Source organism: Sus scrofa, chromosome 1 (assembly GCF_054392235.1).
Source record: "Sus scrofa isolate SSC_HxYL_T2T_F1_AM1 chromosome 1, Sscrofa_HxYL_maternal_Yorkshire_Landrace_v2.0, whole genome shotgun sequence".
Classification (NCBI taxonomy): domain Eukaryota; kingdom Metazoa; phylum Chordata; class Mammalia; order Artiodactyla; family Suidae; genus Sus; species Sus scrofa.
In genome coordinates this window covers 50,493,675-50,520,684 of record NC_139383.1, presented here as the reverse complement: position 1 = coordinate 50,520,684, position 27,010 = coordinate 50,493,675, and the positions used below count along the sequence as shown (strand labels likewise).

Sequence of the window (27,010 nt, the reverse complement as noted above, 5' to 3'; positions counted from 1 at the left end):
GTAACCATGAAGATGCAGGTTCCATCCCTGGTCTTGCTCACTGGGTTGGGGATCCAGCGTTGCCACGAGCTGTGGTATAGGTCATGGATGTGGCTCAGATTTGGTGTTTCTGTGGTGTAGGCTGGCAGCTGTAGCTCTGATTTGACCCCTAGCCTGGGAAATTCCATATGCCACAGGCGTGACCCTAAAAAAAATTATTCTGCAAATACTTATCAAATGCTTACAGTCAGTATCAGCTGTAAAAGGGAGAGGTATCTGAAGGAGTTGAAAACATTACTTTACAAGCAGCCTTTCTTGGCCAGCAGCACCAGCAACACCTGGGAGCTTGTTAGATGAAAATTCTCAAACCCACCTTAAATTTCCTGAATCAGAAACTGAGGGGTGGAGGCCATGATTTTTTAAAAAAAATTTTATTATAGTTGATTTACCATTTTCTGTCAATTTCTAGTATATAGCAAAGTGACCCTTATATATATATATATATACGTGTATATATATATATATATATATACGTGTATATATATATATATATATATATATATATTCTTTTTTTCACATTATCCTCCATCATGTTCCATCACAAGTTGGATCAGATATAGTTCCTTGGGCTATACAGCAAATCTCATTGCTTATCCACCATGATGTGCTTTAACAAGCCATTCAGGTGAGAACAACTTTTAGAAAAGAAGATTACAGGATGTAGAAAAACATGCTGAAGTACCAGAAAGTGAGGTTTCTTGGAAATAGCAAAAGAGGTTTGGGACATGAATCAGCTGTTACAAACTGAAAATCCACAAGGCAGTAGATGTAACAATATATGATGGAAGCACATGTGGTGGAGGGGAATAAATTTTTCTCTTTCTTGGGGACATGGAAATGCTCGTATTTTGGAGCAAGCAGAAGTAATACTCTGAAAAGCTTATGATGGGGATGGGGTTTATGTTAAACAACACATTCTTGTATTAATGGTCCATGGCAAGAACACATTCATTTGTGAGTGATTCCAGAGAGAAATGGCTATCATCATGGGGCTCCATTTGCTTGCTGTACATGATTTGGCTATAATTACAAGGACAGAACCAAAATAAGCAGATTAAAAATAGAGCTTTGATTGTGATAAGATTTCTTTACAGTAAAAACTGAACCCAGTGCAAAACCATGAGAGTCCTAGTTTCAGCAACTCTCTAATTGTTAATCAGCCTCTCAGCCGGATTTCTATGATAAATTTCGGGTTCTCATTGTGGCTAATTTGTGGCATTCTCATACAACTGATGTGTGCCCATAGGCTTTTTTTTTTTTTTTCTTTTTGCCTTTTCTAGGGCTGTTCCCACGGCATATGGAGATTCCCAGGCTAGGGGTCTAATCGGAGCTGTAGCCAGAGCCACATTAATGCGGGATCGGAATTGCATCTGCAACCTACACCACAGCTCATGGCAACACCGGATCCTTAACCCACTAAGCAAGGCCAGAGATCAAACTCGCAACTTCATGGTTCCTAGTCGGATTCGTTAACCACTGAACCATGATGGGAACTCCCCCATAGGCATTTTGGGTCTTTTATTCTTAAAGACAAAATGGAAGAAAACTTAAGCCTAGGTACTATTAGGAAGCTAGTTTTTGGTTTTTGTTTTTCTTTTTTGGCCGCCATGTGGCATATAGAGTTTCCAGGTCAGGGATCAGATCTAAGCTGCGATCTACATTGCAGCTGTAGCAGTGCTGAATCCTTTATCCCGCTGTGACTAGCTGGGGATTGACCCTATATTCTTGGTGCTGCAGAGATGCCTCTGATCCCATTGTTCACAGCAGGGACCTGAGGAAGCTAGTTTCAAGGTGCTTCTTTTTTTGTTTTAATCTATAAAATAATTAAATATGGGAGTCATGGCATCTTTAATTAATGTTATATGTTTATAGGAACTTCCCTTCAAAAGAATACTTTCTCAAAAATATAGTCATGTTAAAAGCAAGGAACCTGGAGTTCCCGTCGTGGTGCAGTGGTTAACGAATCCGACTAGGAACCATGAGGTTGCGGGTTCGGTCCCTGCCCTTGCTCAGTGGGTTAACGATCCGGCGTTGCCATGAGCTGTGGTGTAGGTTGCAGACGCGGCTCAGATCCTGTGTTGCTGTGGCTCTGGCGTAGGCCGGTGGCTACAGCTCCGATTGGACCCCTAGCCTGGGAACCTCCATATGCCTTGGGAGTGGCCCAAGAAATAGCAAAAAGACAAAAAAAAAAAAAAAAAAAAAAAAAAGCAAGGAACTTGTTCTATTAGTCTATGAGTTTTATGGGGCATTTCAACTATTGTGCTCCATACCAGGAAATAAGAGGAAAGATATCTCTTGGCATTTCTATTGCCTACTATATTATAATCTAATGTTTTTCAAACAATGGGTTAAAACCCATTAGATAGTCCTGAGATCAATTTATTGCATTGATCATCATCATGAAAAAAGGTAATTGATGACAATAGAAAATAGAGTGCACCACACTTATATGGTTAAGTTCTGTCTCTGAAACTTTGTTTCAATTGTGTGTATGTATGCATATTTATCAGATCTATTTAATCCATCTTTTTTTTTTTTTTTTTGTCTTTTGTCTTTTTTTGTTGTTGTTGTTATTATTGTTGCTATTTCTTGGGCCGCTCCCGCGGCATATGGAGGTTCCCAGGCTAGGGGTTGAATCGGAGCTGTAGCCACCGGCCTACGCCAGAGCCACAGCAACGTAGGATCCGAGCCGCGTCTGCAACCTACACCACAGCTCATGGCAACGCCGGATCGTTAACCCACTGAGCAAGGGCAGGGACCGAACCCGCAACCTCATGGTTCCTAGTCGGATTCGTTAACCACTGCGCCACGACGGGAACTCCTATTTAATCCATCTTTTGAGAAATGCCAGAGTCATTTTTCCAAAAACATATCTAAAAAAGTCATTCTTGGCTTTAAATGCTTCATTTGTTTACTTAACAGCCAGCATAAAGTCCAAACTCTTTCAAATATTTTCAAGATCCCCCACTCATCTCCTCCCCCATGGTCTTCCTCATGGTCACTTTAGAAAATATCACCAGTTACTCAAATTTATATTTCCCCACTCAGTCCTTTTCTAATGTACTCATCAGTCTTACCTCTTCATTCTCATCTTTTCTGAATCAAAATTTACCATCTCAGATAAGCCTTCTCCAACACTTCCATCTAGAGAAGCCTCTAAACCTAACCCTCCCTTTCTCTATCACACTTTGCCCTCTTTTTGTAATTTTTAAAATAACAGTTTCAACTGAAGTTATCTCGTTTATTCTTTTAAATTTGTTTAGTATCTGTTTTCCTAGCAGAATGTAAGCTCCTTGGGGCAGGGACCTGATCTTGCCCTGCCATATTTATGTTGTGAGATGAGTTCAGGGCTCATGGTATAAAAGTCACCAGTAGGTATTTACCAAGTGAAAGAGTTCCTGAACTAAACTCATGGTTCTTGAAATATTCTCTTCTACCTTTTTGTCAAGGTATCTGTTGTTTGTTCTGCCCCAAAAACACTGTACCCATTTGTTCTCTTGGGAGGCTTCTATTCACCCTTTAAGATTTCACTGCCTTGATACTATTGGATTAAGATGGCAGAATAGAAGGACTGGAGCTCAACTTCTCTCCTCAAAACAACAAAACTCGCAACTAAAGACTGAGCAAACTCCACTCAAATGGACTGGAAACCTTAAAAAAGATATCCTACTCCAGAAGAAAAAGAGGAGGCCACATCAAGAGGTAGGAGGGGCAATTTCACGATATAAACAACCCCATGCCTCCCGGATGGGAAGCTCCACAGACTGAAAACTAACTGGTTCACAGAGACTCACCTACAGGAGTGAGAGTTATGAGCCCCACATCAAACCCTCAAGTGTGGGGATCCAGCACTGGGAGAAAGAGCCCCTGGAGCATCTGGCATTGAAGGCCAGTGGGGCTTGTGCACAGGAGCTCCACAGGACTGGGGGAAACGGAGACCCCATTCTTAAAAAGCACACATGGACTTTCACGTGCTCTGGGTCCCAGGGCAGAGAGAGATCTCCATAGGAATCTGGGTCAAACCTGACTGCAGCTCTTGGAGGACATCCTGGGAAAACAGGGGTGAATGGGGCTTGTTGTGAGGGAAGGATATTGAAAGCGAAGATCTCGGGAATATTCAGCAGCTGCCTTTCTCTGGAGGTGGCCATCTTGGGAAAATTTAGCCCCACCCATCAGTCAGTGCTGAGAAGCCCCAGGGCAGACAACAATCCAGGTGGGATCACAGCCCCACCCCTCAGTTAAAAGGCTACCTAAAGACCCCTCAAGCACAGAGCTGCCTATAATCCCATCCAGAGACTAAGCCCCACCCACCAGAGGGATCAGAATCAGCTCCACCTACCAGGGGGCAGGCATCAGCCCCTCCCATCAGAAAGCCTACACCAAGCCCCCATACTGACTTCAGCCACAAGGGGGGGGCAGACACCAGAAGTAAGAGAGGCTATAACCCTATTATCTGTCAAAAGGTCACCACAGCAAAAACCTATAAAAATGAAAAGACAGGGAACTATAACTCAGATGAGGGAGAAAGGAAAAACCCCAGAAAAACAGCTAATCTATGAGGAGATTCTCAGCCTCCAGGAAAAAGACTTTAGACTGTTGATGCTGAAGATGATGTAAGACATTGGAAATAAACTAGAGGCAAAGATGGATAACTTACAGGAAACACTGACCAAAGAGATACAAGTAATAAAACTTAAACAAGAAGAGATGCAAAATACAATAACTGAAATTAAAAATTCACTAGAAGCATCTAACAGCAGAATATAGGAGGCAGAAGAACGAATAAGTGAGGTGGAGGACAGATTAGTGGACATTATGGATGCAGAACAGAAAAGAGGAAAAAGGTTGAAAACAAATGAAGAGAGTCTCAGAGAACTCTGGGACAACGTGAAACGCAACAACATCCATATTATAGGGGTACCAGAAGGAGAAGAGAGAGAGAAGGGGATAGAAAAAATTTCCAAGAGATAATAGCTGAAAACTTCCCTAACATGGGAAAGGAATCACTCACTCAAATCCAGGAAGCACAACGAGTACTGTATAAAATAAACCCAAGGAGGAATACATCAAGACACATATTAATCAAACTGACCAAAATTAAAGACAAAGAGAAAATCTTGAAAGCACCTAGGGAAAAGAAACAAATAACATACAAGGGAACCCCAATAAGGCTATCGGCAGATTTTTCAGCAGAAACTCTGCAGGCCAGAAGGCAGTGGCATGATATACTCAACGTGATGAAAGGAAAAAACCTCCAACCAAGATTAATCTACCCAGCAAGGCTCTCATTCAGATTTGAAGGAGAAATCAAAACCTTCACAGATAAGCAAAAGCTGAGAGAATTCAGCAACACTTAACCAGCCTTACAACAAATACTAAAGGAACTTCTCTCGGCAGAAAAGAAAACACAGCAACAGGAAACAAAAATGCCACAAATGACAAGGCTCACCAGTAAAGGTATATATACAGTAAAGATACAAAATCATCCATGCACAATTATACCACCAAAATCAGGAATCATGTGAAGAGGTGGGTACAAATGCAGGACACTGGAGATGAACTTGCAATTAAGAGACCAACAACTTAAAACAATCTCATATACATATAGACTCATATCAAAACTTCAGAATAACTGCAAACCAAAAATCTACAATTGATATACAAACAAGAAATCTCTGGAGAAGAAATATATCTCATAGTAAATAAGTGCATAATCCACCATGAAGGGGGTCATTTGACATCATTCTTGGAATGCTGAAGTCTTCTTAGATCTGGATTCTGATTTCCTCTTCATCAAAGAATTTATGATAATTATAATTAAATAATGCAACTGTACAATTAAATAATATAGTTCTACAATTGTATTATTAATAACCATTTCTCTCCATGGTACAATGTAAGGTCTATAATGTCTTGTTTATCACATCACCTAGAATGGTGTAATGCCTATATTGAAGAATCAATAAGATGTAACAAATTGTGAGGACATATTTATATAGTTACACTGTTTTTTAACCAATTTATGCATTTTATGTTTTACTTATTTTCAGAGGGTGTATTATTTTTGTTATTCTTAGCAGTTAAGTTATTCTTTTTATTATGCTATTAAAATATTTAATGGTATATAAGGTTTTCTTCTTTATAAATTTTAGTTGCATAATATACACAATTTTAGTATAATGCTAATTTTTAAAGAAAAATTGAATGTAATAGATAATACTAAATAGTAAAGATGAAAGCCATACAAAATGGGATAAAGTATAGAATAAATTTCCTATTTGTCTCAGCACATTTTCCATTCTACTTCCCCAGAGGGAATCACTTAATCTGTTTCTTAAGATCCATGATATAATAATCTGTGTGAATGTAATTGTGTTTAAATATATGTATTTTATTCTGTAAAAAAAAAAAGATTCACTACCTTGAGAGTTCCTGGTTCAACATGGTAGTGTAGGAAGATCCTGAACCTACCTCTTCCACTGGATACCACATATCTACAGCTATATATCATATAATTTCCTCTGAAAAAGCTCTGAAGACTGGAGAACAGAGGCTTCACAACAAGGGATGAAAGGGCAGCACTGACATGAGTAGGAGAGGTGGAGACATAGTCACACACACAAACACATGTGCACATGTGTGTATGTGTGCATGCACACACACACAACCTCACTTCAAGAGTACTCATCCAATATTGGAGGGTATCTAAAAAAAACAAAGAATTTTCTCCTAGGGAGTGAGGGATTTGCGTTCCACATTGGGAACCCTAACCCTTAGGTTCTGCACAGGAGAGATGAAGCTACCCAAATACATGGGTTTGAAAACAATGGGAATTATGGCCAGGAAAACTATAGTACTGTAGAGAAAGAAGAATCTGCTCCTAAAGGGCTGGTGCACAGACTCACTCACCCCAGCACCCAGAGCAAAACCCACCAGTTTGAAAAGTACCTAGATGATATGTGAAAGAGACCCACCTGCTAATTTTAAGGCATCAGCCAGAGAGGCAGTGGCCTGTTGCTACTCTCTGGGATAGAGACACAGGTGGGCACCATTTTATGACCACATTCCACCTTACTAATGCCAGGGCTGCTGGGAGCTTTTTGTAACTCTCCCTCTAACATGCTAGTGCTGGGAGGTACACCCTGCTGAAAGCCCCACCCATTCTCATGCCACAGCTTCATATCATAGCTGAGCTAGGTGAGAGCACCACCCGCACCCACTCAAGTAAGTGGGCATGACCAGACCACCCGAGGCTGTCCCTTGAGCACCTGGTTCTGGTGGCCAGCAGATATTGTGCATCTGGGCCCCACGGGCATCTCCTACTGAAGGCCACTCCTTTAAGACTGGGAGAAGTAGCTGATTTGCCTAATAAACAGAAATAAGCACAGAGAGTCAGGTAAAATGAGGAGACAGAGGAATAAGTTCCAAATGAAAGAACAAGACAAACCCTCAGAAAAGATTTTTATAACATGGAGATAAACAATCGACTTTACAAAGAGTTCAAAGTATTGGTCATAGGGATGCTCACTGAACTTGTGAGAAGAATAGTTGATTATAGTGAGAATTTCAAAAGGAAGAAAATATAAGAAAGTACCAAACAAGTTTTGGTGCAGAAGAATACAATACCTGAACTGAAAAAAATCATTAGAGGGATTCAACAGCAGACTGGATGAAGGAGAAGAATGGATCAGCAACCTGGAAGACAAATTAATGGAACTCAGAGTAGCAAAAAGAAAAAAATAATATTAAACAGAAAGATACCTTAGGGACAACATTGATCAGAATAACATTCACATTACAGGGACCCCAAAATACAAAAGAAAGGACCAGAAAACTTATTTGAAGGAAAAATGGCTGAAAGCTTCCCTAATCTCAGGAAGGAGGAAGACATCCCTGCCCAGGAAGCCCAGAGAGTTCCAAATAAGTTGAACCCAAAGAGATCCACACTAAGACACATTATAATTAAAATGATAAAAGTTAAAGAGAGAATCTTAAAAGCAACAAAAGAAAATCACCTTGTTATGTATAAGGGAAACTCCATAAAACTATCAGATTTTCCAGCAGAAATCTTAAAGGCCAGAAGGGAGTGGCATGACATATTCAAAGCGCCCAAAGCAAAAAAATTTAATTGTGAATTCTCTATCTGGATTAAAGGCAAGATTAAGAGTTTTCCAAATAATCTAAACCTAAGGGCATTAATCACCACTAAACTGGTATTACAGTAAGTTAAAAGTACTTCTTTAAACTGAAAATAAATGACACTAATAACGAGAAAAGATAGCAAAGTAAAAATCTCACAAGAAAAGGTAATTATTTGGTAAAGGCAATGTATCAAATACTTAGAGAGCAATTATAAAGGTTAAAAGACGAAAGTAGTAAAATAAACTGAAGGTGCAATAATTAGTTAAGGGATTCATTAAATGAAAATATACAAAGGGTGACAGCAAAAATATAAAATGTGGCGGGGAAGTAAAAATGCAAAGCTATGGAAAGTGTTTAAAGCTATTATCAACTTAGACCATTATATGCATAAGATATTGTAAGTGAATCCCACAGTAACCGCAAACAAAAAAACAGAAATACACACACAAAAATTGACAAAGGAACCTAAACATAACACCAAAGAGACCCTTCAAACTCCAGGGAAAGAAAGATAAAGAAAGGAACAGAGAGGAACTACAGAAGTAAGCAGAAAAAAATGGACAAAATGGCAGTAAGTACATACCTATTGATAATTAACTTAAATATAAATGGACTAAATTCTTTAATCAAAACACATAATGTGGCTGAATGGATAAAAAATCCAAGACCCATCATCTGTTGCTCACAAAAGACCTGCTTCAGAAAGGAAAGAAAATTGAGTAAGGACACACACAACTGAAAGTGAATGGATGAAGAAAGATATTCCATAACTGTGGAAAGGAAAAATAAGCTGGTGTAGATATATTCATGTCAGACAAAATAGACTTTAAAACAAAGATGATAATAAAAGACAAAGAAGGACATTACATAATGATAAAGGGGTCAATACAGTAAGAAGATATAACATTTATACATAAGTATGCACCCAACATAGGAGCATAACTAATTATTAAGGAGATGCATATCAGAACCACAATGAAATGTCACCTTGCATTTATTAGAATGGCTATTATCCAAGAGACAAGAAATAACAAGTCTCGGAAAGGATGTGGGGGAAAAGAATCCTTCTTACACTGTTGGAGGGACTATAAATTGGTGCGTCTACTAATTCAAAAATATATATGCACTTCTATGTTTGTTGCAGCATTATTTATAGTAGTCAAGAGGTGAAAATAACCCAAGTGGCCATGTCTACATTCAGCAATGGATAAATAGATAAAGAATATGTGGCATTTATATATACACATGTATATAAACACATACATAAAATGTAAATGCTACTACTATTTATATATTTTATAAATATATAACATATTATATATATATATATATATATATATATATATAAAAACTACTCAGCCATAGAAAGAATGAAATCTTAGGATTTGCGACAATATGGATGGAACTTGAGGGTACTATTCTAAGTGAAATAAGTCAGATGGAAAGACAAGTACTATATGATTTCACTCATATGTGGAATCTTAAAAAACCCCAACAAATTAACAAACAAATCAAAACAAAAACAAACTCACACATACAGAAAATATATTGGTGGTTACCAAAGGTGTAGGGTGTTGATGGGGGTGTCATTAAAATGGTGGTGATTGAGGGTAACCAGATCTTTGGTGTTGATCATTTTGTAGGGTATATGGCTGTCAAATTTTAATGTTGTATGCTTGAAATTCTATAATGCTACATGCTAATTTTACTTTATTGAAAAATATTTCATCTCTTTTATGAAAAATGTCCCAGTGCTCCTGGACTGGGTTCATTCTTGTTTTCAGTGATGCTGCAGCCTCTTTCAATTGCTACTTTACAGTCCTTTTTATATTGGATTCCCCACTGGGCCTTGGACTTCCTCAGGGCAAGGCTGTGTTTATTCATGTTTTTCATCTCTTCAACTCTTAGCACTTGCTAGGAGTGGCATATACTTGGCATATATAATGATTCAAGAAGTGTTTGTTGAATGATTGAAATGAAAGAACATAGATGATTAAGGAAGATAATTATTTGTGATGATGTTTCCCAATTTACACTGTAAGTAAATTAAATTGGGGGTTTACATAAAGGGAAAGATTAATGTGTATGTATATTGTGTAGGGCATTGTGTGTTTGGGAGGGGAGGAAGGAAGTAAAAGGGAGTGAAAACACAATTCTTCTGAATCAAGTGCTTTTACTTACAAAATAGCTAATTTAAAATATCAAGCTGTATTGCTGCATTTACAGCCGGATATGATTGACCAGATTTCAGTTCCATATGGTTTTGCAGGATCAGAACTGTTAGGTAAATTTAGGGAACAGAGTTAATGATGAAAAATCTTGTGTGCCTATGATTTTAGGGAGCAGCCTGACCTAATGAGAATAGTGTGGGGTTCGCACTGCTTCCTGTGAGACTCCAATGTCATATTAGGAAATATAATTAATAAAAAAATGGAAGTAAGAGGAGAAAAAAGTGTCCCTAAATTTGTGTGCGTGAGATAAAAATATCTTGTTTTCTCTGGATTTACATTCTTATTAATAGAGCTGCTGCTTGCTTTTCATCATCTTAAGTAAAACTGCCAAGCTGGAAGGAAGCCAAGCCACTTATAAGCAAGCCCATTTTCTTTTCTATTCTTTTATCTTTTATTAAAAGCTCACCATCACTTGCTTTCAGATCTCAGCTATAGAGGATTCTTCAAAGTGAGAGTGGGTGGGGGCAAAAGCAGCAGTGATATCTCTAAAACACTTAACAAAAGGATTTCTCAAACACTAATTCCACAGGGAAATCTTCTTTCCCAGTGTAATAGTCTATCTTTATTGCAGACAGAGAATCCCTTTGGAAAAGAGCCTTTTCCCTGTGGATCTAGGGCTGGCTGACTCTGTGTGATTTAGGATGTCAGGAGGTCCTCAGGAGCATTCTCCTCCGATGTCCTACCAGTAGAGGTTCAGTTCTTTGGATGAATAACGGGCTGCATTTATATAAGATAAGCCCTGTTCAATTTACAAGAGTAAGCCTGGCTAGGACCATTTGTAATTCTGTAACTCAGCCAAAGTGGTTGCCCTAGGAAATTGTAACTTTGATAGTTGGAAGGAGAATGACAGGGCCTTGTGTAAAGCCCTAGACAACAGCAGGAAACAATGTGCTGCTGGAGGGTGTGGGATGGGGGTGGAGACAGGACTCCTTCAGGTAGGTCATGAGTAGAAAAGCCATGGAGAACAAAAAGACATTGAAATTCACCTAGCTCTCAGCTTGTCAGGCCACAATCTCCAGCAAGTCAAGGGAGATAGAAGAGGGAAGGATTTTTTTTTTAAAAAAACAAACAAAAAATAAGAAATAATATTACCTATTTTGCAGTGAAATAATTTTTTTTTCTCTTTTTATGGCCACACCTATGGCATTTGGAAGTTCCCAGGCTAGGGGTCGAATTGGAGCTGTAGCCACCAGCCCTAGGCCAGAGCCACAACAATGCCGGATCCTCAACCCACTGAACGAGGCCAGGGATCAGACCTGTGTCCTCTTCGATACTAGTTGGGTGTGGTACCGCTGAACCACAATGGTAACTCCTAAAAAAATTAATTAATTTAAAAATTAAAGAGGATTTCCCTGGTGCCTCAGAAGGTTAAGGATTTAAGTTATCACTGCTGCGGCTCAGGTCAGTGCTGAGGCATGGGTTCCATCTCTGGCTGGGGAGCTTCTGCATGTCCTGGGTGTGTCCAGAAAAACCAAAACTGAAAACAGCAATAACAAAATTAAATACATTTCAAGGAAGCAAAACTACCTCATGCCAGATACCCTGACCTATAAGGATCATTGGATCCTTTGACCCTCAAAGTCCTTGATTTTGGACTGGACCATCCTGAGTGGGTGGGGTGGGGGCTCCCCTTGCAACTGCTGCTCAGGTTCTGGAGAGAGGGTGGGCTTTGTGTGACAAGGTGCTTATAAGAATCTCTTTTCAGGTCTGAACTTCTTGTCATTTACTCTCAACTTGTCTATAGATGATAATGTGTTGTTGCTTTCCAAGGATATTCTGCTTAGCTCTGGTACTGTAACTGTAGTGTTTAAGAAGAAATAAGACCTGGGGGCCTGACTTTATATTTTATCAACACTTCCAGCCATCCAGTAGAGAGAGCTCGTGAGCGCTGAGTAAGTTAGTTGTACAACTTTGAACGAGTTACTTCCTTTTCTGTGCCTCAGTTATCTCATCTCTAGAAGAGGAATAATTTTAGTCTTACTTTACGGCGTTGTGAGAATTAAACACTATCAGGCTTCAAGTACATTCAATAGAGGGGTGTCCATGGCAGGGTATTAGCTACAATGGTGATGCTGATGGGAAATAATAATGGTTCTCCTGAGCCAGAGGACAGCTCTGCCATCTTGTTTAATTGTCTTAAACCAGTATTTTGGGGAAATATTTTCAACTTGTTTTGCAGTTAAGTCATCTGAGTTACAGACAGATTAACTAATTTGCTCAAGGACATATACCTAGAAAGCTTCAGAAAAAACGGGATTCAGCCTTAGATTGGCAGAGCACCGAGCCCCATGTGAATTCCCACATTCTTGCCTTCCAGTGAGCCCCTCTCCATCCCAGTCCTCTGAAAGCTTGCAGTGTATTCCTATAGCAGTTCTCAAAGCATCCACTGTATTGCTATAGCAGCTTGCCTGGGTTTTTCTCCACATCCTGATTTTTTTTTTTTTTTCTCCAGCAAACTCTCTCTTGCTAATCCCTCTTTCAGTATAACCTTGTTAGCTTTGGGGACACTCCCCTAGCTAAGCCTGGTCTTACAGGGCAGCCTCTCTCCACCCCTTCCCCCTGCTTTGGCTTAAAGTGTCACCAGATGCCTCTGGTTCACTCCCTTTGCTTTTAGCCCTCACAGAGGCAGGAGGGACCACAGCTCAATCTTAGAGTGGCAGTGAAGGGGTCGTGGGGGAGCACTGACTCCCCTACAACCCCTCCTTCATTGAGACTGTTGGCAACAAAGGAAAGTCGGTTGGGAAGATGACAAGCTTCTGGTAAGACCTTGATATGGAAAAGGGTGTTGGGGAGACTTGGTTGGGGACCATCGGAAAGAAGGGTCTTGTGCTTTTGCTGTAGTGGTAGGAGGAGAGAGAGACAGATACAGAGTCGGAGACATAGAGAGATAGACAAGAGCATGAGACAGAAAAGAGCAAGTGTGAGAGATGAGAGACAGAGGAAGAAGGAAAAAGAGACAGCCACCAAAATGGGGAGGCAGAAAAAAGGAAGATAGAAGAAAGCAGACACAAGGAAACAGGTGTAGAAACAGTGAGACAGGTAGATATGGAGAAAGTGAGATAGAAGAAACAATAGTCTCATGATCATTTTAGAGTAGGAGCTGGACATGTGAGGATTTACTAAAGATAATGGAAAAAGTAAACTATATTGAGGGTTGATCATTTGGATTCATTAGATGTGCCACATTTATCATACTGAAGTAGTCCCCATCTGGATAAACTCCTGTTTGAGTCACTTTTCTTCTCTCCCCTTCAGGAAAATTCCAGTTTTCTTCTTCGTATGCAGTTTCCTGGGATCCTGGGGATCCACGACTGTCAAGCGTCGCCCAAGTAAGGGCCATAGTTTCTAGATTTCAAAATATTACTTGTTCCCAGAAAGTATCAGCCAGGGCTGTGGCTGAGTGAAACATCAAGGGTCATTTACACCCTCATTCTTCAACACTGCTTTGGACATAGGTGTACTCTATGGCTGGTTTTCTGTGTTCAGTGCTGCCTATGGAAAAGTCCTGGCTGTGATCACAGTTGGGCAAGAAACCTAATCTGTGTGATCCAACACCTAGTGCAGCACCCACCTGATTTAGTGGTGACTGGTAATGTTGGATGGATGGATGGGTGAGTGGATGGATGGACAGATAGACAGATGGATAGAAGTTAATAATCTGGAGTCAGGGGAGTTCCCGTAGTGGCGCAGTGGTTAATGAACCCGACTAGGAACCATGAGGTTGCGGGTTCGGTCCCTGCCCTTGCTCAGTGGGTTAACGATCCTGTGCTGCCGTGAGCTGTGGTGTAGGTTGCAGACGCGGCTCGGATCTCGCGTTGCTGTGGCTCTGGCGTAGGCTGGTGGCTACGGCTCCGACTCGACCCCTAGCCTGGGTACCTCCATATGCCGCAGGAAATACCCAAATGCCCAAAGAAATACCAAAAAAAGACCAAAAAAAAATCTGGAGTCAGAAGAGATGTAAAGAGTATGTTTAATATCCTGAAATGGCTGAACCCACGCTGTGTAACTGGAAAATGCTTTTTCTGAAATCTAGGAAATGTCTGTCATTAGGTGAGTCTTAGCCGGGTACCAAAGTTGGACAGTTACAAGAAGCCTCTTGTGTTGTTGAAAAAAACTGTCCCTCCCTACAACCTTTCACTTGTATAAGAAATACCCAATTTCATCCCAGGATTTCTCAATTCCTACTTGTGATTCTGGGTTTAATTCTCCTCACAATTCTTCTTCTCATTACCCTTCCCCATTCTAGGATGCTGATAATAGTCTAGTTAGAACACTTACTTGATGTTAGAATGAATTTATGAAATTAAACTCATCCTCTATATTTTACTTAGGGTTAGTGAACCCTAATACATCCTTAACTCCTTCCTCTACTTGAAAAATGTTCTTAAGAACTCCACTCTTCAAAAGTGCCATTGAACTGGCTCTGGATTCTCTTAGGATTTTTAAAATTTGTGATGTTTAAAGGAATATTTTCTAGCCCAAACCACCAGAAGTTTTCCAAACAGGCTTCTGACACTGTGCCATTCAGAACATCATGTGGCTCTCGTTCCAAAAGGAACAAATTCCAAACTTCCCCAAAGGGAACATTTTCCTAACACAAATTATTAAAGCAACTTTGTGCCTTGCCTCCCTACCAGGATGGGTTGAAGATGAATAAATTACAATCATAGAGTCATAGAGTTAAAGCCAAATACATTACTTGTAAGTAAGCTGTGTAATACAATATTATACTTTAAATAGATGCTCAGCTCTTTTTATTATCGACATATCCCAATGATCCCTGTAGGGAATGAGGTAGAATGACATACTATCTCTTTTTCAGGGTTTCCTGTCAATTCAAATTCTAATGGTGAAAATGAACTCTGTCCAAAAGTCAGGATTGGACAAGACGATTTACCAGGTGAGTAGCAGTGTGTCATATTGAAATGCATGATTTCTATAAACCTACCTGATATAATCTTTTATTTGGGAAGGTTGTAAAGGAATGAATCCAATCTCATTTTAGACTTTAATTTTGTGTTCTCTTTCTGTAGGGTTTGACTTGATTTCTCAGTTCCAGATAGACAAAGCAGCATCCAGAAGAGCTATCCAGAGAGTAGTGGGATCAACTGCATTGCAAGTGGCTTATAAATTGGGAAAAAATGTAGACTTCAGAATTCCAACTAGGTAACATAAAGAATACCTTATTTAATTATCTGCCTCAAATGAAATTTAAAAAATGAGAATCTATCCAATTTTAGAGAGCCTTCTCATGCGCAATGTCTCTTGGATCATGATTTTATTTAAAGATGAAGGAATTTATTTACCTACCTATCTTTAGTGCCTGAATATGTGAATGCTCTTCATGTTTTCAGCGTGTAATTTACTTTCCATTCCAGGAAAAAAAAAGTCACTGAGACTATTATACATTGATTCAGAACATGTTCTTATTACTTTGCTCTCTGTTTTTCTATAATTTGTCTGGTTTTGCCTGAAAGGACCCTCTGTGAAAAGTGCCAGAGTTTAAGCATAAATTTAACTAGAAACCACTGAGTGGTTTGAAGACTCACAATGGCGCTGTTCAAGCATCCTGGTGCTGAAATAGATCCACACATCCAATTCCGGGCTCTTGGCAGGAACAAAGCAAAAGCAAAACTAGAATAATGATAACAATGGTAGTGATAATACTTTAAAAAATCCTGAATCTCCTTCTCTGGAACCAAGCCTTTTCTTTTTAAATTATTTATAACTGAAGTGCTTCAGTGCATGTGTAAGTATTCAGTCACGCTATTATTATGAATGAGTTTCAGGGTTTTCAGTTTTATATGACCTAAATACCTGAAATGTGATGATAATGATGATGATGATAATGATGATTGTATGTTTTAGGGCATTGTAAAAATAGAATTAAGCTTCCTTTGGCATATGAACAATAACATTAGGGCTTTGATAGAAATTAAGGTATAAAGGTAAATAATGATTAATTAGAACTGTAAAAGAATATTACAGAAACTCTAAATGTTTATAGTAATGAAAATTTTGGTGAAATAATAATATTCTGATATGGTACCAGACTGCAGATAGGAATTCATGTTTCAAATCGAACATGCTGTATTTTGTAAAACAAAAATAATGCACTGTATAAGCTCATTTTATAGATTTAACAATTAATATCAAGTTGCCTCCTCATTATAATTTTGCATTGGGGACATTATTATTCATATTTCATGGTGGAGGAAAGTATGGCCAGAAAGTTTAAGTAACTTGCAGAAGGTTACAGGGTTAGGAGGTGCTGGGAGTATTGAAACCCAGGTGGAATTGTTTCAGAAGCTGTGCTTCTAACCACTATCCCATACTGACTCTGGAAACCAGTCACATTTTGGAAAGATTAAAGGCATAATAGTCACTGACTTTTTTGCTTATATTTTCATGTACATAAGTGCTAATACACACACACACACACACACACACACACACACATATTTTTAGGGCATATAGAAGTACCCAGGCTAGGGACCAAATTGCAGCTACAGCTGCCAGCCTAGGCCACAGCTACAGCAACACGGCATCTGAGCTGCATCTTTGATCTACACCACAGCTCACGGCAATGCTGGATCCTTGACCTACTGAGTGAGGCCAGGGATCGAACCCACATCCTCACGATTACTAGTCGGGTTCTTTACTGCTGAGCCACCATAGGAATTCCTGGATATGTTCTTAAATAAGCTTTAGAATACTTTGGCTTTTCTTTCTTTAATAAAATAATTAAACATAACACAAGACCCTCAATGCTGACCTAATTTCTGCCCTATAATTTAAAGTACAAAATCTAGAGTGTTATTAACTCTAATTTCAGAGGTTGATACACCTGAGATCATGCAGCCTGCGTACCTCCTCATCACCTAGAGCGATCACAAAATAATTTTCATAGGCTACAACCAATGTCCTGTATTCTGTCTCCTTGACTCCCTGCCACCACAAAGACTAAAAGACATTGTTTTACTGGCAAGACATATTAAGATATGAAGAAAGAAAGAGGAAGGAAGTAGAAAGGAGAGAGTAGGAGAAAGAAATAAAAAGACAAGGAAGAGAGCCAGAGGGCTGAGATAGAAGGAGTCCCTTGAGCAACTTACTTGACTGTCTTTGACTCATTTCCCTCAGTTTAAAATTAGGAATAAAAATCACGATGTCATTGGATTGCCATGAAGTGTAAATGTTAATAAATGAAGAGGGCCTGAATTGAGCTTGGTACACAGCAGTTTTAATGAAATGTTTACTATAAGTAGCGGAGAGCTTACTAGTGAGAGGAGAGACATGCAGACCTTTCTCCTTAGTGGGTTCTTTCTTTCGAGCTGCCCTCCAAGTCCTGTTCACTCAAGAAAGTCAGAGACTGGAATTGCTCTCAGACCAAGCATGTAGTAGACTGTCTTGGTTTTTAAGGGAAGTTCTGTGCTGTAGACTACAGACTCTGAGGGAGTGAGAAGGAACTACTAGCAGGATCTTGGTGGGAGGGAGAGTATAGCATATGGAGCTATATGTTACCACATCACATTTTATCCTTATTTATCTTTTCATTTTTTAAAAATATTAGGAGCCACGTAATTTTGATGCTTTTTATTCTTTATTTTAGGCATAAAGAGTTTCATATTCTCAACTCGTTTTTTTTTTCAAACATGTTGTGTTTGTTTGCCTTAACAAATACAATCCTTGGCTTTTCTTTGGGTTAAGGTCATAAATGTTTCGAGATCCAAAGACTTCTTATATTTTATTCAAACCCTATGCTTTTTCTTTTAAGGTATTCTGTGCCGATTGTAACATAATGAAATAAATCTTTTATAGATTCAGCTTCTTTTAAATTATGGATGATGTCAAGTTTACTTATCGATGTGCAAAACATATTGGCAATAATAGAATCTCAGGTGTCCAAAAAAGTCAATGGGACTGTCATATAAATTAGACTTGTTACAATTTTTAAATGATCTTAGGCATATACAAATACATACATACACACACACACACACACACACACACATATATATATATATATATATATAAAATTAGTCTGAACACTAAAAGGAATTTTCTCTTCTCACCATGTTTCTCCTTTTAACTCTTACTGCATTGACCTAGTTTAAAGGATAATAATGTGATAATCTTGATTATATTTGCACACCACACACATATTATATTCATATACATTGAGAAAGAGAGGAACATGGATACTCTTTACTTAACAATATATCTCTAAAGGAATTATTCTTCTAGCAACCCCAACCACCCCTCATTTGAAAAATATTTTTGGCCCTACGTGACCAGGTCAGAGGTAAATTAAGACATTTCGTCATATACTACCTTCAACATAATCTCTTTACTCATTTAGCAGGAAAGACTGGAGGAAGCACAACTGGGAGAGATCTTTCAGTTAACCTCATAATGTCTTTGCAAAAGAGTCACATGAGGAAGTTACTGTGACTTCCAGAATCAAAACAAAGCATACTTGTTTCTTCTAGGGGCAGATGAAATTCTTCAACTTGCTCAGAACATCTTTAAACAAATATACAGGGGACTCAGATAAGTGTTTTAAAAGCCTAGAAAATTAACGCTTTAAAGAAGATAAGATAAAACATTAGGATTTATCTTCCTTCTTGGAAAACCTCACCTCAATATTATCTATCTTGAATTAACCCCCCAAAATTCCTTGATTGTCTTGCTAAATTCAGGTCATTAATTAAAAAGAATACTCAAAAGAACATATTTGTAATTTAAATGGATCCTTGCCAAATTTCACCATTGAATATAACTTTTAAAACTTATCTCCCAGCGGAGTTCCCGTCGTGGCACAGTGGTTAACAAATCCGACTAGGAACCATGAGGTTGCGGGTTTGGTCCCTGGGCTTGCTCAGTGGGTTAAAGGATCCGGTGTTGCCGTGAGCTGTGGTGTAGATTACAGATGCGGCTTGGATCCCACGTTGCTGTGGCTCTGGTGTAGGCTGGTGGTTACAGCTCCGATTAGACCCCTAGCCTGGGAAACTCCATATGCCGCAGGAGCGGCCCAAGAAATGGCAAAAAGACAAAACAAAACAAAACAAAACCTTATCTCCCAGCTCCAAAATAATTGAGGTTGGTTAAATGAGATGTATAAACTTCCATAAGATTTTTATAATTACACAGGAGGCAATATCTTATACTGTCACTAGTGAACCTTAGTTTCTTCTCTAGAGGGTCTTCTGGAATAGGTATATTTTGAAAAATCTAAAGCCAAAAGAAATAAAACAAACTGAATTTATATTAAAAACAAATATCGAAATATATGTTACACATCCTCATTCTGGGAAAATAGAATACTAAATAGTTCTTATATATGATATTTCTTCTTTACCTCAAAACTGAATCTTTTTAAATGTATATATTAAAACCTCTTGCACACTTGACAGTCATAAAGTATATTTAATGAATTGAAAGCTTTGCAGTAAGAACAACAAACACCATCAGTAATCATTTAAAAAAATGAACTGAAAGAGGACTTCACTCAGTATTATAAATAAAAACCAAAGTCATATTAGAAAATAATGGCTTGGAGTTCCTGTTGTGGCTCAGAAATTACATAGTGCTGTGAGGATGCAGGTTCAATCCCCGGCCTTACTCAGTAGGTTAAGAATCTAGCATTGTGGCAAGGTGCATAGTAGGTTGCAAATGCAGTTCTGATCTGGCATTGCTGTGGCTGAAGTGTAGGCTGGCAGCTGCAGCTCCAAATAGACCCCTAGCCTAGGAACTTCCATATGCTGCAGGTTTGGTCCTAAAAAGAAAAAGAGAGAGCGAGCAGGAGAGAGAAAGAAAATAATGTCTAAAAGAAGTACTAGGATAGTGAAAGAGTACCCAAAAATTTTCACATTTTTGTTGTTTTTATTTAACTAACAAAGCAAATGAAATTTGTTGATATATTGACCCATGCTATTAAAAAATTTCAAAAATATTTGCAGTAAAGGAAGTTATATGTTTGCTTAAGCTGTTATAAAGGGTGATAAAATTTTACACTTTAAAGTCAAAGCAAGAATTGAAAATCATAGTAAGCTTTTTTCACTTGGAGTTAAACATTCTTGGGACCAAGGAATTTGTTGGTTTAGAAATTCTTGACCCCAGGAATATTTTTAAAATGCAACTAGCCAAAACACATATACCAATATAATAAGTTTTTTTTTTTTTTCTGGCCACACCTACGGCATATGGAAGTTTCCAGGCTAGGGGTCTAATTGGAACTGCAGCTGCCGGCCTATGCTACAGCCACGGCAAAGGCCTATGCCACCAGATCCAAGCCATGACTGTGACCTACGCCACAGCTTGTGGCAACATTGGATCCTTAACTCACTGAGTGAGGCCAGGGGTCAAATCTGCATCCTCACGGAGACTATGTTGGGTTCTTAACCCACTGAGCCAAAATGGGAACTTTTTATGTTATTCATATTAGTTTGTAACAAATTAAACTAGTATCTACTTAGATATTTCTTCTTGCCTTTTCTTCATTACACAAGAAGAGGACTATAAAATAGGAGTCTGACCTAAGGGAAGGTAATTTGGGGACTTTGGATCCTGGTCTGGAACTGGTCTAAGAAACATCAAACTTTATTCTTTAGCAAAGAAAATTAATTGCCATCTAGTTTTGCTAGGATTTCTCCTTTGCTTAGGAATTTTTCTATGCTTAAAGGAGGAAGATAAAAGGATGCAAGCTTTAAGCCCTTGAAGGTAAAGATGTAAAGGTGGTGTTTACATTTACTATATCTTGATTTTTTAAAGTTCAGTCTTCAGTTTCAACAGAAGACCTAGGTAGCTGGTGCAGCTCCAGATGGCTGTCTCCACAGAGACAGGAGATGCCCAAGGGACACTGAGGGTCTTATGCTGCTATTTAAAGCAGTAAAGGAAGTGGCCACAATACAGATTTAACTGGCAGTTTAAGGAACAACTGGGTTGGAGTAGAGAAGTAATAACTGGTCAACTTTCCCTGTCACACCTTGGGTGACAAGCAATCAACAGCTATTTTAACATTAGACTTTGAACTCCCCGGAAAAAACAAACATGCTCAGAGTGAAGTGGTGTCTCATGTCTGCGCAATGATTGATTCTCAAGATGCTCCTGTGAGTCTAGGATGTGCTTGGGGAGGGGAAAATCCAAGCAATTGTGGTAATACCAAGTAATCATATTACATTAAAATAAAATTTCAAGAACCTGCTTTAATCAAAGGGTCTCACAAACTAGTAGAGCTGATTTGGATTCCAAAATGATCGTGTCTCTCATTGGTGAAAGAATTGTAGCCCAGAACTTTGCAAGAATGTGTTTTTTGGCAGAATGTATTTTTTGAGGTGGAATTGCTGAACAGTAGCTCTTTAGGTAGCATAAATAGTAATATTGTTGGGATTATGTGGTATTTGGGAACCCTCCTTAGCTATGAGGGAGGTTTTTTCAATGTGTATTTTAAGATGGAGCATTCATGTACATAAGCGATTGAACTTCTATGAAGGTCTTTATGAACAGTCATGAAAGGAAAAACAGTACATGGTTTTTCACACTGTAGCCTTTCTGTAAGTCTAGAATCTAAAATAGCATAATTAGGAAATATGGTAATACACCTGGGTACAGCAAATAAGATTTATATTTACTGTTTTAAAATTTTACTCAGGCAATTGTATCCCAGTGGGCTGCCTGAAGAATACTCCTTTCTAACCACTTTTCGGATGACTGGAAGCACACTTGAAAAGAACTGGAGCATTTGGCAGATTCAGGATTCCTCAGGGAAGGAGCAAGTTGGCGTGAAGATAAATGGCCAAACAAAATCAGTTGCATTTTCATACAAAGGGCTGGACGGGAGTCTCCAAACTGCGGCCTTTTCGAATTTGCCCTCCTTGTTTGATTCCCAGTGGCATAAGATCATGATTGGTGTGGAAAGGAACAGCGCAACTCTTTTTGTTGACTGCAACAGGATTGAGTCCTTACCTATAAAGCCAAGAGGCCAAATTGATGTTGATGGCTTTGCTGTGCTCGGAAAACTTGTGGACAATCCTCAAGTTTCTGTTCCGGTAAGTATACAACCACACCCTAAGGGAGATTAAAACAAACCCAGGTTGGTAAAAATTCATACCTCAGACATCTTTGAAAATCACCTGAATGTCTTAAACAGTAAACAGTTATTCATCTTTTCAAAAAGCCTTCAGTGCCTCTTTTGAACATAGAATGTGCCAGATGGGACAGGGAATCAGAGCAAGTTAAGTAGAGGCTCTTGGTCCTGAGGAGATTTAAGTCTACTTGGAAGATGCTCCATGCTCACCTGGAGTGCCCAGAATCTTTGAGGCAAAGTGAAAGAAGCTCTTCCTGGGGTGGTACATAACCAATGAGTATATTCAGAGTAAGGTTGAGTGGTGGACTCATTTAGTCAAGAATTCCATGCTTCTCAGAAGCAGTGAACCTTGAAATGGAAGGATTTGAGTTGATAGAAGAAGAGAAGACAGTGTATTCTATTTGAGAGGTAAAGCATGAAAGGACAAAGTGAAGAATAAATAGACCACATTCAAAGATCTGGAGCCTGACTGGTTTGGATGAAACATGTATGTGAAAATGTGAGTGAGAATGTGTGAGGGGGAGGTGCAGGATACTAACTGCAGTAGTGGGAGGTGAGATTAGGAAGCTGTATGCTATCTAATCAACAGGAATGAAAATTAGGTACACAGCACAGTATTTATTTATTTAGAAGATCTTTTATGACATACTATGAAAGTAAAGGATTTTAGAGCTCTGTTCATAATTTTGCTGAAGAGACCCACTAATATAAAGGTAAAGAATTATCTAATGACACAATAATTGTGGCAACTAGTGCCATATAGATCTATCATACTGAATTGTTAAACTTTCACTGAGAAATCTTTTAAAAGGGTATTTTATAACATTGTGACAGGAGTTAAAAAATATGTCTTACAGGGTAAGTGATCTTTTGAAAAAAAAAAGGAAAGTCTTGAGAACTCAGTGAATAAACTACTGATGCTCCTTCCCTCTCTTGTACAGAGCAGTTAAATTCCACTCACAAAACCCACATCCTGGAGTGTAGCAGGGGTGATACAATGATTTTGAATGGTTCCTGTGCACTTCTCCAAAGAAAAAAAGGTTATCGAGCATCTCAGTAATGGAATTGTTCAAATAACTTATTTTCAAGGGAAGAATTGTGATTAGTGTGAAGAGTAGTGTGAAATTTCTATATTCTGTGATGGACAGGAAGCAATTTGTAACAGCTGCATTACTGTTCTGGCTTGTAGTCACTTGAGAAAATATTTCTCCAACTAATGAGTTATCGCACCTCAAGCGTCTGGGTTAGAAAATCAGTGGGACCACTGTTGTGCCATCTTGAAATTCTGTGCAGCAAGCTCTTGGCAATGGCATTGGAGCGGTTTTAAGACAGCACAACTTCTGCCATATCTATGTCACTTTTGGACCACCAGGGAGGGGAAGGAGACCTTAGAGTACCTCCTCAGTGTGATGAAGATCAAGTACTTGTATAATTGATTTATTAAGTCATAGTTCGTGAAAAACATTTCAAGTCATTACAACTTTGAATTCTGCATGCTAGGATGCCATTAAATTGTCCAATAGCCAGAGCAGAAAAGTCTCAGTATTTCTTCATTATATTATCATCTAGCCAATAATGTTATAGCTGACTAGGTTTTCTGCTGAGAGTGGTCTCACATCACAGCTGGGAACAACTAAGTCCCGTTAAAATCATCTCTTTTATTCTGGCATGTGTGGGGAATGCAACAAAGAACCGGCAGCTGTATTACATTTCACTCTTGGTCCACCAAGGAGGTTTTCAAAAGCAGCACATGGTCAATGTTGAAAGTATGTGAAACAGGTATGAATAATTTTTTCCTTCATACTGAATTCTGACTCCACCACCAGGAAACACAAAAGAGGCTTGAGCCTAAGGTCTCATTCAAGTCCCATATTTGATGATGTGGTGGGGGTTGTGGTGGTGACAAAAACTGAAACAGATCAAGGTTTTAGACCAAAAAATTCCAACTTACATCCAAGGACAGACAGTGACAATGTCAAACTCAAACTTGTCACCAAAACGTATTCCTCAACTTTATACTCTGTAGGACAAAGAGGTAGAAAATTCTATGTAAGTAGATCCCATGTATACTTTTTTAGCATCTTAATGCCCTTAATATACCAGTGTGAAGTTCTAAAAAATGCTTTTATTCCCCTTAACTTATTTTATCCTTTCAACAATTTCATGAGATAGCTAGCACAGACAGGATGAACTCCATTTTTCAGTTTTAGAAGTGACCTCACAGAGGTTTCTTGGTAATAAACTGATTTTTAGTCAAAAAATCTCTAAACTACCTTATTTTATCTATGCCAATTAACTTTTCTGAGACAAACAAAAATATGTGTTTGTATTATATTCACATTTGTAATGCCTATCTTTCCTTATAAAGCATCTCATCGCTTTCATTTTTGTTTTGTTTTCTTTGGCTTTTTAGGGCCTCGCTTGTGGCATATGTAAGTTCCCAGGCTAGGGGTTGAATCGAGTGGCAGCTACTGGCCTACATCATAGCCGTAGCAACACCAGATCTGAGCCACCAATTCAACCTACACCACAGCTCATGGCAATGCCAGATCCCCAACCCACTGACTAAGGCCAGGGATCGAACCCACATCCTCATGGATACTAGTCAGATTCATTTCCAGGGCACCACAATGGGAATTCATGCATCATCACTTTCATTTTGGAAGGTATTTGTGATCTGCATAGATTTTTCAGTATTTACTTTGCAGGACAAATACTTTTTTTTTTTTAAGGAAGATCATGCAGTATAAAACATATCCTCAGACATTAGTTCCACTTACTTGTTTATTCATTTAGCGAACATTCATTTTGTGCCCAAATACTGGGTGTATGGAGTTAAACAGGTCACAGGTCTTGTCCTCCCAGTTTGGCAGACTGTGAGTGGTTAGATGAGGAAACAATGGTTCCTGCTGTGGAGCAAAGGGATTGTGGCATTGTGAGAGTGCTGGGACGCAATGTTCAATCCCTGGCCTGGGACAGTGGGTTAAGGATCTGGCGTTGCTGCAGCTGTGGCTTAGGTTGCAACTGTGGTGTGGATCTGATCCTTGGCCTGGGAATGCCATATACCTTGGAGTGGCCAAAAAAGGGGAAAAAAAAAAAGATGAGTAAACAGTGATATAATGTGGGAAGGACCACAGTAGCGGATGGAAGCCCAGGGAAGAGGCAGGGCGGGGAAGCATGTGAGTGAAGTCTAAGGATGTTTCCTAAGAGAGGTGGTGTCTGAGAGGGATCCTAGTGGTGAGTACAGTCACCCAGGAGAAGGCAAATCCAGTGTTCTAAGAAAAGGGACTCTCATGTGGGAATTACCATTTTTATGAATTGTTCCCTTTTCAAGCCTTACCACTTTCCCCACACAGCTCCTCCCTTTTCTAGACCAAGAATTGTCCAATACTCATACAAATCCCCAGACAAACCCAAGTGCTCATAAATTTTCCCTATGCCCTTATTTTTATTTTATTTTATGGCCTATGATCTTCTCTTTGGCTGAAATATGAAGTTGCTGATAATTACTAAGGTGACTGCTGGTCCCTTGGGAGACTTACAGGGTGATGAACATCAGTTTCCATGTATTCTGAGTGGTAGAAGATATACCCTGATAGGGGACTTTTCTCTTGATTTGGAGACAGTCAACATTTAATATTACTAGTGAGAAATTCTAAATTAAAATGAAATGTGCCAAGAAGTTCCCCTTGTGGCGCAGCGGAAACGAATCTGATTAGCATCCACAAGGACGCAGGTTAGATCCCTGGCCTCATTCAGTGGGTTAAGAATCTGGTGTTGCTGTGAGCTGTGGTGTAGGCTAGCGGCCACAGCTCTGATTTGACCCCTAGCCTGGGAATCTCCATATGCTATGGGTGTGATCCTAAAAGTCAAAAAAAAAAAAAAAAAAAAAAAGGAAAGAAAAAGAAAAAAGAAATGTGCCAACAGCATGAAAGTAACAAATAACTGTATTTTTCCTGAAATTACATTCGTTCTAATTGTTGACACTCGACATTAATTGAATACTTTTTTCAGGATCAATACTTGCTTTTCTTTAGTAAAGAAAACTTCCGTTCTAAAGATATTAACAGATGTCAAAATGTTGCCCTAGGAACTGAAGCATAAAAATGCAATAGAAAACAACATCTGATGAAGCACTGAGACTGAGACTAGTTGTATTATGCTTGTTTGTGATTTCTCTTGAAGTCAACCATCTTTTGTCTTTTTCCCTTTTCTAAATTGGAAAAGGAAACCTATTTCAAGAGGTTTTCATAAGGCTTGCAGTACAGCTGCTCACATGCTCTACAACTCAGACACTTTCGCATCACTCATGGTTATTTAGTGGGCTAAGAGCGTTTATATTTTTTCCCAAAGTACTGCTATAATACGTTGTTAGTTTGATTTCATAGCAATAAATTCCATATTTCCTATTCACCTTTGTGCCTGTATTTTAGGATGGTGCCATTTATTTCACTGCAAAGCTCAGTTTCCTGGCAGCATACCATAAAAACATGTTATTTTATGGCAGGTTCTT

At 38.9% G+C, this 27,010-nt stretch overlaps 1 protein-coding gene and 1 long non-coding RNA gene across 7 annotated transcripts in view; one reads left to right on the top strand and one right to left on the bottom strand.

Moving 5' to 3' along the window:
• COL9A1 (collagen type IX alpha 1 chain) overlaps nucleotides 1-27,010 on the top strand; it is a 119,457-nt gene that overhangs the window by 11,632 nt on the left and 80,815 nt on the right. Inside the window, exons 1-5 of one of the 2 annotated variants that reach the window (XM_003121273.5) lie at nucleotides 13,010-13,171; nucleotides 13,668-13,741; nucleotides 15,235-15,312; nucleotides 15,446-15,578; nucleotides 22,063-22,459. In XM_003121273.5, coding sequence (XP_003121321.2) covers nucleotides 13,158-13,171; nucleotides 13,668-13,741; nucleotides 15,235-15,312; nucleotides 15,446-15,578; nucleotides 22,063-22,459 — 696 coding nt within the window. In that variant the 5' untranslated portion in view covers nucleotides 13,010-13,157. Of the gene's footprint in view, nucleotides 1-13,009; nucleotides 13,172-13,667; nucleotides 13,742-15,234; nucleotides 15,313-15,445; nucleotides 15,579-22,062; nucleotides 22,460-27,010 lie in introns of those variants that run through there. The other variant, XM_084958774.1, reaches the window with a different exon arrangement.
• LOC146406067 (uncharacterized) overlaps nucleotides 1-27,010 on the bottom strand; it is a 55,999-nt gene that overhangs the window by 16,343 nt on the left and 12,646 nt on the right. For all 5 annotated transcript variants that reach the window (XR_014805087.1, XR_014805090.1, XR_014805088.1 and 2 more), the window contains exon 2: nucleotides 22,377-22,478. This is a non-coding gene — a long non-coding RNA (uncharacterized LOC146406067). The remainder of the gene's footprint in view (nucleotides 1-22,376; nucleotides 22,479-27,010) is intronic.